Source organism: Bos indicus, chromosome 1 (assembly GCF_029378745.1).
Source record: "Bos indicus isolate NIAB-ARS_2022 breed Sahiwal x Tharparkar chromosome 1, NIAB-ARS_B.indTharparkar_mat_pri_1.0, whole genome shotgun sequence".
Lineage (NCBI taxonomy): Eukaryota > Metazoa > Chordata > Mammalia > Artiodactyla > Bovidae > Bos > Bos indicus.
In genome coordinates this window covers 112335954-112349844 of record NC_091760.1, presented here as the reverse complement: position 1 = coordinate 112349844, position 13891 = coordinate 112335954, and the positions used below count along the sequence as shown (strand labels likewise).

The 13891-nt window shown below is 41.1% G+C and overlaps 1 protein-coding gene across 9 annotated transcripts in view; it reads right to left on the bottom strand.

Annotated features, from left to right (window-relative positions):
• PLCH1 (phospholipase C eta 1) overlaps window positions 1-13891 on the bottom strand; it is a 251714-nt gene that overhangs the window by 207537 nt on the left and 30286 nt on the right. For 7 of the 9 annotated variants that reach the window (XM_070792774.1, XM_070792732.1, XM_070792762.1 and 4 more), the window contains one exon: window positions 13585-13703. The exons of the other annotated variants lie outside the window; for them this stretch is intronic. In XM_070792774.1, the coding sequence (XP_070648875.1) occupies window positions 13585-13663 (79 nt within the window). In that variant the 5' untranslated portion in view covers window positions 13664-13703. The remainder of the gene's footprint in view (window positions 1-13584; window positions 13704-13891) is intronic. 9 annotated transcript variants of the gene reach the window in all.

Genomic DNA, 13891 nt, shown 5'->3' with positions numbered 1-13891 from the left:
CAACAAAGTCCTACTGTATAGCACACGGAACTCTATTCAATATCCTGTGATAACCATAATGGAAAAGAGCATGAAAAAGAATACATATGTGTAACTGGAGCCACTTTGCTGTATTGCAGAAATTAATACAACATTATAAATCAACTATACTGCAACAAAGGTTTTTTCAAAAAGACAGTGCTAGTAAAGCAACCAGCATTGCCAGTCCTAATGACAACCTTGATTCAGCATCAGCCCTAACCTTTCCTGATATAGAAACACCCCAAGAATAGTGGAATATAGAATCCACCAATTCCTCCTGACAAGATCTAAACCTAAATATCTTAACATCCTCTTTGTGTCCCCCTATATGACTCCAATGTGCAAAGAACGATCTGAGAAGACAAGATTTCTTCTCCTTCACAACTCTGAACTTCTAGCAACACAGGGACCTGGAGAATTAGCTTCCTCACATGTGAAGTGAGGCAGAACAAATGTCTACAGGAGCTAAAAACTTTGCCTTCAACAACAAAACGTGTACACCTCTCTCAATCTCTAAGCACCCCTTAGTTTTCCAGTGTAGATAAACACAATTCTAATAACACTCAAGACTAATCTGCTGTACTCCAAACGATGGTACTGTTCTCCCAGTTCCTGTGCTTCACATTTATTTCTGCATCTATCCTTTAACAGGTTGTGAACTGTGCAGTCCTCATTATAGATTAATCAAAGCAAAACATTTATACATTCTGCTTCCTGTTGTTAAGAATCTTCCCTAAGTATTTCTGTTCACCATCAGGAGGCTATGAATAACCTTGTGAGGTCAACTAACACTAAAGGGAATATATGTGTTTCATGCAACAAATATCTCAGCTATAAAGTTCAGACAAGTCACACTAAAAGGGCACTAAGAAAGCACAATATTAGAAGGAATACGAAATAAATCTGTTAGGAAAAAACAACTATATGAAGGTGAACATATCACTTGCCCCTCTCACTCCTCTGCATAAAAGAGTTTCGTGCATCACTTTTGCTCAGACTAGCAAATTACATACTGTCCTCAATCAGTAAATTAATTTAACTTAGTTTACTGATTAGATCAATATTTTAGTAAATCAACAATCTCAAGGATTCCTTGTTGGCTCAGCAGTAAACTGCCAGCTAATGCAGGAGATACAGGTTCTATCTCTGGTCTAGGAAGATCCCACATGCCTCAAAGCAGCTAAGCCCACGCACCACAACTATTGTGCCTATGCTCTAGAGACTGGGAGCCACAAGTACTGAAGCTAGTGTGCCTAGACCCCATGCCCTGCAGCAACAGAGCCCACCACAATGGGGAGCCCAGGCACCGCAACTAGAGAGTAACCCACACCGCTGCAATGAAGAGAAAAGCCCTCCCAGGAACAAAGACACAGCACAGCCAAAAATAAAGAAATAAATACAATTACCTTTTGGGGGGGAAAAATACAAACAAACAATTTTAGCCCAGTGAGTATCACCCCTCACAATGCATCAAAATCACCCAAAGTTAGACAGAAAGATACAGATAGAAGGAATGAAAGGATGAAGATGGAGGACTCATCCCACTCCCAGAGATGATTTAACGAGGATTGGGTAGAACCCAACCACCAATATCTTTTAAGCACCTCAGCAGATTCTAATGTATAACTAGAGTGGAGAATCACTACTTGGTCTTTGGTTTTTAAATCACTTTAAGAAAGTACAGACTTAAAACACATACTGAGATTATAGACTACTTCTTCCTATTTCTTTAGTCTCTCCTGTACTCTCCAACTTTTCAACAGTGAGCCTGTATTGCTATAAAAAAAAATTGTGAATAAAAATTAATAGAAAACCACAAAATGCCAAGCATAAATGACTTTTATATTTTCTGCTTCTATATTCAAACACACACTTGAATCCATAATCTTATGAGATGTCCCCTCTTTCCATACCTTCAAGAGTCAGTATAAAACAGGCTATCATCACAGAAAATAATCATGATCAAATTCATGAATTCTATAGTTCTGGTGAGAGAATATGTTTTTGCCACCTTAAGTCTGGGGTTTATAACCCACCAGAATCTAATTGGTTGCCCCCACTGGAATTATGTGCAGAGTTCTGAAAATTCCCCCAGGCCCAGGCCATAACCCAGAGCAATTAATCAGAACCTCTGGGCTGGGACCCACAGTTTTTGGTATTTTTTAATATACCCAGCTGATTCCAACATGCAACCAAGGCTGGGAACCACTGACTTAAAGAATTAATTAATACAAGTCTCTAGAGATAAGCTTCTACTGGCTTGAAAGCACAATACCTTGAAATTCTGACACTGGTATAATTTCAAAAAATGGTCACTGTGGATATGCATTGATATTCAATTTCAAGTTGCCAAGGAATAAAACAGCACACTAAATAATAAATGCGTCCACTGTTCTCCTTTTTAATTGGGAATAAGTCACCATCTTCTACATTTAAATACAAGAAGTTCTGAAATCACTGTTATATGTCAGTCACACATTCTGACCAAGAAAGGAATATGGACAAGACAAAATTTGACAGGAAAAAAAAATGTTTTCACAGATTCTACATTTATTCTACCCAAGTAGGTATTATTCTCAGGATAACTTTGCTGCCTAGAAGTCAGAATCGTACTCTCATGTTGCCTGAGATTCTCAGATAAAAGGCCTAGATGCTCACCATTTTCTTGTTTGTAAATCTGAAATAAAAGTGCATCTCTTTAACTTTTAAAGAAGCTCTGTTGTGCTTGATTATTCTCACCATGCACCCCCCAGGCCTCCTTTCCTCCTCCCTTACTGAGGAAACTGGTGCTTTGGTTTTGGGGCAGATCTATTCTCTGCTTTCTGGGGTAAGAATTAGCCCACAGATAACACTCACTTCTGTGCCTGAAGACTTTCCAGACCCAAGCAGCAGAGAATTTTAATAGTATGCAAAACACTGCAATTAAACAGCTTTTATTAACTGTTATTTTTACATGAACAAAACCTCTATTTTCATAGTTGTACTGTGCTGATGTGCTCAGTCGTGGCCAACTCTTTGCGACCCCATGGACTGTAGCCCACCAGGTTCCTCTGTCCATGGAATTTTCCAGGCAAGAATACTGGACTGGGATGCCATTTCCTTCTCCAGGAGATCTTCCTGACACAGGGATTGAACCCTATTCTCCTGCATCGCAGGCAGATTCTTTACCACTGTGCCAACTGGGAAGCCAAGGAGAGATTAAATCGCCCTCCATTTGGCTGTCCACCAACTTGTGTCACAGTATATATAACCAACAGGGAAATTCTGGAGGGTATTATTAAATGAATTCAAAACGTCTAAGAAATTCTTTTGAAGACATGGGTTCATCCTTTTCCACTTTGAGGCATTACACATTTGCAATCATCTTTTCTAGAGCATACTAGGATTCTCAGCAGACTTGTCTTTTCCTTCTCAGTCCCAGAAGGTGTGATTTAGGTGTATTAGGTGTATTCTTTTGTTCTCCAAGCCAAAAGCATGAGTGAAGGGGAGAAGAAAGCGTGCGGCAGGAGAACTGATGCATTCCACAGCACAAAGATTAAAGGCCAAACTTAAGAGTGAAAAAAATAATGAAACAGGTGGTTCTTATCTCCCCTATTAAAGTGAGTAAATTCATTCAGCAACATTTTATTAAACACCTCAGCGGTAAAGAATCCTGCAATGCAGGAGATGAGGATTAAATTCCGGGTTGGGAAGATCCCCTGGAGGAAAGCATGGCAACCCACCCCGGTATTCTTGCCTGGAGAATCCCATGGACAGAGGAGCCTAGCAGGCTACAGTCCATGGGATCACAAAGAGTCAGACACGACTGAAGTGACTTAGCACACAAGCATGCACATACATTGCCACTCTATGTGTACTGGAGATACAAGTCACAGCAGTCTCTGCTACCCTGGGAGTTAGAATACAAGGAGGACAGAAATTAAACTGGTTATCACAAAACTGTTTTACTACAACAGTGATAATGCAATGAGGCAGCAATATGGGGTGCTAGGGTAGCATAAAAGGGGGAGTGATCTGGTCTGGGAAGTCAGTATAAACTTCTCTTGAGGGCACCCTTAATCTGGGCTCTGAAGGATGGGGTGGCAGCCAACCAAGCAAAGAAGGAGTTAATTTTGTGGGCAAGGAATGCAAAAGTCAGCATAGCTGTGGTGCAACAAAGGAGGAGAAGCAAGAGAAGATTGGCAAGGCAGTCAGGTACCAGTGGGAAGAGGCAATTTTGCTCCAGACATACTGAGTGTGAGGACCGGCAGGCATCAGTGGAGCCATCAGATAGGAAGATGGACATCTGAGCGTGGTGCAAAAGAGGAGCCATCTAAGCCAAGTACACACTGATGGGAGCTATGGATGTAGAGATGGGAAAAGCTACAAGAGTGGGTGAAAAATACACTAGGCTATGGGCTTCCAATTTTTAAAAAATCTGAATATCCCTTTGGAATCAACAGTTTGCACTTATAACAACCCCAAACATACCTGCTTCAAGGAATGAGCCCTAAAAAACATATCAACTATCACCATTCAATTGGATGACTTTTCATGTACACAGAGTAAAGGACCAAGCTGGAATTTTCAATCTTTGTTTGTGATTATAAATACAATCACTAATAATTATTACTTTGATCAAAGAAAAAAATCTGGATCTTTTGTATAACTAAATTACATAATTATGCTGCCCGGGAAGAACCCTGAAACTACTTGTGGAAAGACATTTCATCCTCTCATCAATCTCTGTGCATACATTAGGCACAGAGTAGGAAAGACAATGGGGAAGATGAGAGAGCAAAGGAAAATTAATTATAATTATGGAAATGCAGCTTAAAGAACAAAGGCTTAAATTTGTAACACAGGTCTAAGGGGACGTAATTCTCATAAGTAGCCATTTAAAACGTGAGAAGTCTGCAAATCAGAAGGGAAAGTTGACTGTTTATTAGATATTTCTTTCTAACTTAGTTAAGTGGAAAATTGGTATTCCCAAGCATAAAGGAATAAAACAATCAGTAGCCTGCCTGCTTGGCTGGACTCCCAGTGACCAGAGGTTTGAGAGAATTTGAGAGATTATCAGGAAGGGCCAGCCAAGGATATCACTTAACCCAACAGGCTCATTGCAGACAACAACTAAAGCTTCAAAGACCGAACACTGTTCACTTCTCATCCACCAGGGCTTCCCAGGTGTCCAGATCTTCAATTTGCCATTTTCGTACACACTCCACCTGGGTCTTTTCATGCCCTCCATCATTACAGAATGTGAATGACCTTGACACGGAAAGCGTGACAAAAGAGAACACAGTGGGTCCAGTCACCCCCCAGAAGCCCACTGAATCAGATTCCCAATGGGGAAAAGAGGCTGAGACATCTCACCACAGATTTTTATAAATCTGATTGTTGTTTGGTTCTGATTAGTCCAGATACACAATCTTGCAAGAAGCAAGCACAATAAAGAACACCAGTACCTTTGGGAAAAGGACATCACTTGAATCCAAAATGTTAGTGGACACAGACTGGCCTGGCATGGCTCTACAGAGGACCAAGGAGAACTGCCAGGGGTGAGGAGGTGGGATTCCATCTATTCAAAATCACATGACCTGAGTCCCTATTGCGTGTACAGCCTCGGCACATGGAATAGCACAGACAGTACTCTGAGAATTAAAATCAGAGCACCAGTCATTCCCAGAGACAAGCGGGGGAAGAGCTCATTTCAGTTCAGTCAGGTCACTCAGTCGCGTCTGACTCCTTGCTACCCAGTGGGCTGCAGCACGCCAGGCTTCCCTGTCCATCACCAACTCCCAGAGCTTACTCAAACTCATATCCATCCAGTTAGTGATGCCATCCAACCATCTCATTCTCTGTCGTCCCCTTCTCATCCTGCCCTCAATCTTTCCCAGCATCAGGGTCTTTTCCAGTGAGTCAGTTCTTTGCATCAGGTGGCCAAAGTATTGGAGTTTCAGCTTCAGTATCAGGCCTTCCAATGAATTTTTAGAACTGATTTCCTTTAGGATAGACTGGCTTGATCTCCTTGCAGTTCAATACCACAGTTCAAAATCATCAATTCTTCAGCACTCAGCTTTCTTTATAGTCCAACTCTCACATCCATACATGACTACTGGAAAAACTATGGACCTTTGTTGGCAAAGTAATGTTTCTATAAAAGAATAATTCAGATAATTCAGAGAGGCTTCCTAAGGCTTATAGGGGTAGCGCCCATAACAGTGTGAGAAGAGACAGAGACAGAGGTCAGCAGGTCTGGGAGGAGGACGGGAGCAACTTTATAGCCGGCCCAACCTCCAGAGCCCACAGAAATCCACATGCAGAAACACGGAGATTAGAAAAGGGGCAGGGACCAGGCAGTCACCCGCTCCCCCTCACCAAGAGTCCTCAGGGCAAGGGAAGCCAGGCCTCAGCTAGAGGGAATTAGAAATGGACATTGGGTGGGGCTGAAGGGAGACAGCAGCTCCTCTCTGCAGAGTCTTAGGTGACAGAGGGGTCAGAGTGAAACCAAATATTCATAAAAGATGGAACCAGAGTCTTGATCATCTCACCACCAATGACAAACAAACAGGGCTGGGGTGTGGCTCAAAGGCCTTTGCTTCCCCCATCCCTCTTCCTAGTACCAAAATCTGAGGATTTTGAATTCTTCTTTAAGGAGAAGAACTATAGCAGGGCCAGAAGAATGCCCACTCTCAGCCCTGAGCCAGGGGTAAGGGAGGAGACAGGATTTAAATGAGTTTGACTTTAACATTTCAAACTGGACTAGACCTCAACTAGGCTCCCCAGGTGGCACAGTGGTAAAGAACCCACCTGCCAATACAGGAGATACAGGAGACTTGGGTTCAATCCCTGGGTTGGGAAGATCCCCTGGAGTAGGAAACGGAACCCACTCCAGTATTCTTGCCTGGAGAAATTCACGGCCAGAGGAGCCTGGCAGGCTACAGTCTATAGGGTCACAAAGAATCAGGAGCAACTAAGCACGCATGAGCACACAGCACCTCAATAACCAAAAGTAGCCAAAAAGTAATAGAATTTGCCCCAGATGTTGCAAAGATTATTTTTCAAAGTAGTAATTGGTGAAAAATAAAACAATTTTGTGTATGTTAGTGTTAGTCACTCAGTCTTGTCCAACTTGTGATTCCACGATCAGTAGCCCGTCAGGTTCCTCTGTCCATGGGATTTCCGAGGCAAGAATACTGGAGTGGGTTGTCATTCCCTTCTCCAGGGGATCTTCCCAACCCAGGGATCAAACCCAATTCTCCTGCATTGCAGGCAGGTTCTTTACCATCTGAGCCACCAGGGAAGCTGTTTTAGTAATTGGTGAAAAATAAAACAACTTTGTGTATATGCTACAATAAATTGAGAATGCTCAATAAACAAGTTATAAATGGAATGCCCATCATGAAGAAAGGGGGGAAGAGGAGTAAAAATAATGAATTTTGAATTTTGATATAAAAAGCATTTCACTGAGGTTTTGAGAATTTTCTCTGTCTCCAAGAGATGAAGGAAGAACATCATGTGACCATAAGATTATAGAGTAAGTCTGCCTCACCAGCTCACAATAAAGTTTATGTCTAACTACACACAAGTGTCTACTTTTGTTAAGGCCTGAATGGCGAACTCTAACTTGTCACAAGCGAGGATTAAGTACGTAGACCAATTTGGTTGGTTGCTGCTGTTGTTCAGTCATGTTCAACTCTTTGCAGGCCAGGTTTCCCTGTCGCTCACCATCTCCCGGAGTTTGCTCAAACTTATGTCTACTGAGTCGTTGATGGTCAGTTAATTCATAGCAAATTCCTCAAACAGCCTCTATTTAAAAGTGGCCTGAGGAGGGGAGGTGGGGAAACAAGCATTTCTTGACATTTTAACACATAGGAAGATGTTTAGAGGTTATCTGTCCTAAATAGCAGCATTTGCTGACATGGAAACTTGGTCCAAAGCACAAAGTTCACAGCAACCCAGTGGGAGGGTGACCCCTGCAAGAGGCCTCACTCTTTTTGCTGAGCCTCCACTGCCTCTGGCTATTTGCAAGATGCCCTTAACATCACAGACCCGTCCTCCATGCTTTCTGCCTGAGTATGGGGCTAAAGAGGAATCCACTGGGCAAAGCTGCTTCCAAAATTAGTTCTATTAAATTTACAACATTTATATATATTATGCATTCTCTCCTTTAAGGCCTTTTTTTAACTCTTTGTCTCAATTTGTCTTTGAAATTTTTTCCATGTAGTGTTCCTCTCCAAGAAATAATACTTTTGATCTTAATGATGCCCACAATATCTTGACTATCATTGCATTAATAGGTATTCTCTATGCACTGGTATTTTTCTGGACCCAGAAGAGAATGTTTATACAGTCATTGGCTGGAAAAGCTAGGCTTTGACTCAGTAAAACAATGACACTCTTAAAAAAAAAACAAAAAGGTAGTAATGCCCCAAACCCCTAAAGCAGGCAGGCTGCTTAAGTCATAACTTGCTAATAAACTGGCCTAAATTAATAAGAACCCTAATTCACTTCTATATAACTTCATTCTCCTTGCATATTTACCAGGCAGGATCTGACAGGATGAAATTCCAGTGAGGTAAACCTCTCCACTCTTCTTCTGTGAATAAATGACATTTGTCCTAAAAACCTGTCAGTCCTTGCTACTGGTCTCTCTATGATCAGGAAGGACTTAGGAAAACACACACACACACATACACACACACACACACCAACCCCCCACAACCTCCACCCAAAAGGATATGCTGCTTTTTGCCAGTGCAAAGGTAACTACAAATTTTACAGTCAAATAAGAATCCTACTTATGTTGGTTTTCCAGTATTACAATTATAAAAAGCAATGCTAGAAATAAAAATTAAGTCACCTCCAAGGTGACTTGGAGAAACTCAAATGTTTGAAAAAACTTGTGTGCATTAGAAATTATATATGTTAAATAGTAAATATACTGACAATTGGTTTAAGTATCTGTGTCCCAAATCAGATAAAAATGAAGCAATTCACAACAGCCAAGAGAAAGAGCTGAGGATACAGGTCATTTTCAAATGAGAACAATTTACGAAAATATCAGCCATTAAAGCAAGGTTCATACTACACAAATTATTCTTTGCCCAAGTTTTTTCTCTATATCAAACAAATTAGAAACAAAATCCAACTAGAAAAAGCCTCTAGCAACTGGCTTCTTTGATAGGCTTATAATCCCTTTGGATTCAATAGACTCACTAAAAATCGGGGCAAAGGACAGACAAGTGGGAAATTAAAAAAAAAAAAAACCTCATCATAATTCCTACCAGAGGTCTTCTCCTCACTGACACAGAATTAAGTCAATTCAACCAGCTCATTACTGTTAGCCAGCACCCACCATTTCCTACCTGTTCCAAATATTCTATTCCTAGATCAGGATTGTTGCAAAAATGAGAAAAGATAAAAGACTGGACAGAAACTGAAGGTTAGTGTTACTCTTTGGTTTGTGGGATTGTGGGTAATTTTCTACATTGTTCCAATGAGAACTCACCTCCTCTATATTCGGAAAAAGAGGCTATGAATGCACTTTATGAACTGTGAAACAGTATACAAATGTTACATTTTTATTTTTACTTTTCTTGACCTCTATAACCCACCTGTAAGCTATGTGAGAGCTTGAAGGTGCTCAGTGGCTTTAGAGAGTTCCAGGAAAACATCTACCTCTGTTTTATTGACTATGCCAAAGCCTTTGACTGTGTGGATCACAACAAACTGTGGAAAATTCTTCAAGAGATGGGAATACCAGACCACCTAACCTGCCTCCTGAGAAATCTGTATGCAGGTTAAGATGCAACAGTTAGAACCAGACATGGAACAATGGACTGGTTCCAAATTGGGAAAGGAGTACGTCAAGGCTGTATATTGTCACCCTGCTTATTTAACTTATATGCAGAGTACATCATGCAAAATGCCAGGCTGGATGAAACTCAAATTGGAATCAAGATTGTCAGAGAAATATCAATAACTTCAGATATGCAGATGATACCACCCTTATGGCAGAAAGCAAAGAACAACTGAGGGGCCTCTTGATGAAAGTGAAAGAGGAGAGTGAAAAAGCTGGCTTAAAATTCAACATTCAAACAATGAAGATCATGGCATCCAGTCCCATCATTTCATGGGAAATAGATGGGAAAACAATGGAAACAGTGACAGACTTTATTTTCTTGGGCTCCAAAATCACTGCAGATGGTGACTGCAGCCACAAAATTAAAAGACATTTGCTCCTTGGAAGAAAAGCTATGACAAACGTAGATAGCATATTAAAAAGCAGAGACATTACTTTGCCAACAAAGGTCCATCTAGTCAAAGCTATAGTTTTTCCAGTAGTTATGTATGGATGTGAGAGTTGAACCATAAAGAAAGCTGAGTGCCAAAGAACTGATGTTTTTGAACTGTGGTGTTGGAGAAGACTCTTGAGAGTCCCTTGGACTGCAACGAGATCAAACCAGTCAATCCTAAAGGAAATCAGTCCTGAATATTCATTGGAAGGCCTGATGCTGAAGCTGAAACTCCAATACTTTGGCCGCTTGATGCTGAAGCTGAAACTCCAATACTTTGGCCACCTGATGCGAAGAACTGACTCACCGGAAAAGACCCTGATGCTGGGAAAGATTGAGGGCAAGATGAGAAGGGGACGACAGAGAATGAGATGGTTGGATGGCATCACTAACTGGATAGATATAAGTTTGAGTAAGCTCCGGGAGTTGGTGATGGACAGGGAAGCCTTGGCATGCTGCAGTCCATAGGGTCGCAAAGAGTCAGACATGACTGAGCTACTGAACTGACCTGAGTGGCTTTAGTCATATCCCACTCTTTACGACCCCATGAACCATAGCCTGCCAGGCTTCTCTGTCCGTGGGATTTTCCTCGCAAGAATACTGGAGTGGGTTGCCATGCCCTCCTCCAGGAGGTCTTCCCAACCCAAATCTCCATCATTCAAGGTGGAGTCTTTATCACTGAGCCACCAGGGCAGCCCATCTAGCCCTCATTTTAAAGTGGCTCTTTTCTCCTGGGAATACTACTTAAGTATGCATATTCTAAAAGTCTATTATCTTGCAGAGGAAATGGTTCTTTTCTGTTTATAATTAATGGGGTTTTGTTTCATTTTGTTTGCCTTGGTTTTGTAAGGAGAGTTACCAGCAGACCTGGAGAAGCTCCTCTAAAAGAAATCTGACCTTTCTAATTCAACATGTCCTGTCCCTTATCTTTTCTCAGAAATGTTCAGACATTCTCTATAAAAATTATATTACTAGTGCTCCCTTGGCTTAAAATATACTAAGAATCCTCACAATTCTCCATTAAGTTAAATAAACTCCTGTCTTTACAGGCATTATTTTTCTGCAGAGGTAAATACACAGCAAGAGCAGAAGCATCATACTTTTCTGAATTACATAGCCTTTGGCACAGAGATCCAAATGATATTTTATACTATCAGAAATACTTAAAGCTACTGCTTTACTATAAATGAAGAGAATCATAATTCTAATTGGTTTTAATCCTTTTAATCTTGAGAAGATTTGCTATCTCTAAATCCTCTCAAAAGAGAAATTCCTCAATGTAAGAAGGAATCAACTCATATTTTAAGTATTCTGCTGCCCCCTTGTGTATCTCACGTTTAGAAACAAGACAGCTCCCGAAACACATACAAATGTAAAGCTCAGAAATACTTCAATGGAATCTTGGAACCTAGAACTGGAAAGAACCTAAAAAATTACGGAGAACGGCACACTCATTTCACAGAGGAGAAAACTGAGATCTGAAGGATTATATAACTTGGTCAAGATCAGATACGGTTAGTTAATAGGAAGCAAACACTGCTGAATAGAACTTCAACCTCTCAGAGTGTTAATTGCTCTATTAAAATGGAGATGGAGCCTGGAAGAAAACACTGGGGTTCTGGAGTTAAGCAGATATGAATGTGATTTTGGATCACCACTTTGCACCGTCCGCAAACCTCTTTCCCCATCCACAAAATGGGATGAATACTAACAAAGGCAAAGGTGTTAAACGGATTCGGTAGGACCATGTTTCTCAAGCCGTCAGCATAACTACCAGCAATACGGTAATTCACTAAGTGGTAACAAAACTATACAAATACATAGAAAATTGTTTTTAAGTTGTTATAGCCTTTAGATGTCTGGACAAAGGTATTCTAAAATAACAAATGAATAAAACCTGAACTTTTTCAAAACTGGCACAAAACTTGGAAAAAGAATGCAATTTTTCTAACTCCTGTGTTTCCTTGATTATCGTATTTTTTTTATTACAAGTAAATTTGTAACAGAAAACACCACACTTTGTAACAGCAAACAAATTTGTAAATTTTTAACAGCAAACACTGTGTGAAGAGATGAAGCTAGGAACAGGGTCCTTAGGGGAGGCTCACAGGAAAGCAAAACAGAACTCAGTGCCAAAGTGTTAAGTTACAATATTTTCATCTCCTCTGCTAAGAGGTCTTCACCAATACAATGCCGAGAGAGAGTCAGCCTGGAAGAGTAGAGGCTAAAATTTTAGCTCTGACTTTGCTAATAACTGGTTATGCCAACTTGGGCTGGTCTTTTCCTCTCTTCCTCCCTTTCTTGACCTGTAAATGAAGGCATCCTCTATCTAGCAAAGTTCCATAGCAAGGTGGTATAATGAACGTGAAAAAAACATGGCAAAGCATGCTTTGACAAAGTAGAGTTAAGTTTATCTTAAAGTTAATCTAAAGCAATAAAAAACATTATGTCTGCACTAACTTGCGGAAGAAAAACCAAACTGACAAAGTAGAAGGCAGGTTAGGTTAAGGATTCTGTTCAGCAGCACTCTACTCATGAAATCTCTCTTCTCGCTACAGTTCCACTAACTCTTGATGGAGATCACTCCCCAAATCCTGCCAACACACGCGTTTCAACTGGAGTCAGTTTCACCCAAGGGCATCCTGATATCAGGATTGACAGAGTTTACCCCTAACTGTCTATCACAAGACAAATACAGCAGCAGGGTAATGGCAATTCATCTTAGTTTGTCATGAAAATGACTAATGTTGACCATTCTGATTTACAGCCACACTCGTCCACCCTGTTACATGAAAATGACTAATGTTGACCATTCTGATTTACAGCTGCACTCGTCCACCCTGTTACTGGTTACGTGCCATGACCTGCTCTGTTTTGTACGGTGCCTGATGGAACGCACACACCAGGCTCATTATAAGCCCTGATTGATGATCCACCAATATTAACTGAATACTACTTGTGGGTCTAGCCCCTCAAATTTCAAACATCAGAAAGGAAGGAATATGACTGAAGTTGATAGCATGGAAGAGGAGGAAAGGCCCTGACATAAACTAACTTTCAAGGTAGAAAGTGATGATGCGGTTATGGTTGTTGAGGTGGGGCATGCCAATTCCAGTTGTGGGCAAGGAGTCCGGTGGGGCTTCTTGGGTAATTTTTCATCAGCAAGTTAACTCAAGCTCTTGGTTCAACCCGATAATTATACCACATTTGCATCCGGAGTGCTGGAATAAAAGTGCTGTCAGAAACAAAAGATCCAACTACAGGAGTAGAAAAGGCAACTCACCATGAAACGGACTGTTGTCCACCAGAAAATGCCTGCGGTACTGCACACAGTTCCTTTTCTCCAAGTTCCAGTAACTCATTGTCAGAAGATTGCTGGCACAGCATCAAAACCAAATTGCCCTGTCAAGGGAAACAGAATGAGACAAAAAAAAGAAGAAAGCAGCAGCCACATGCCCACACTGGCTGCCTGATGCTTTCAGTCCCCAGGCATTCGGGGACAGCACACAGGGCTCCCACCTCCTCCACACGGGGAGCTGGTACCACCCCACCAGGCCCCAAGAAATTTCCCAAAAGTTTTCCCACCCAGT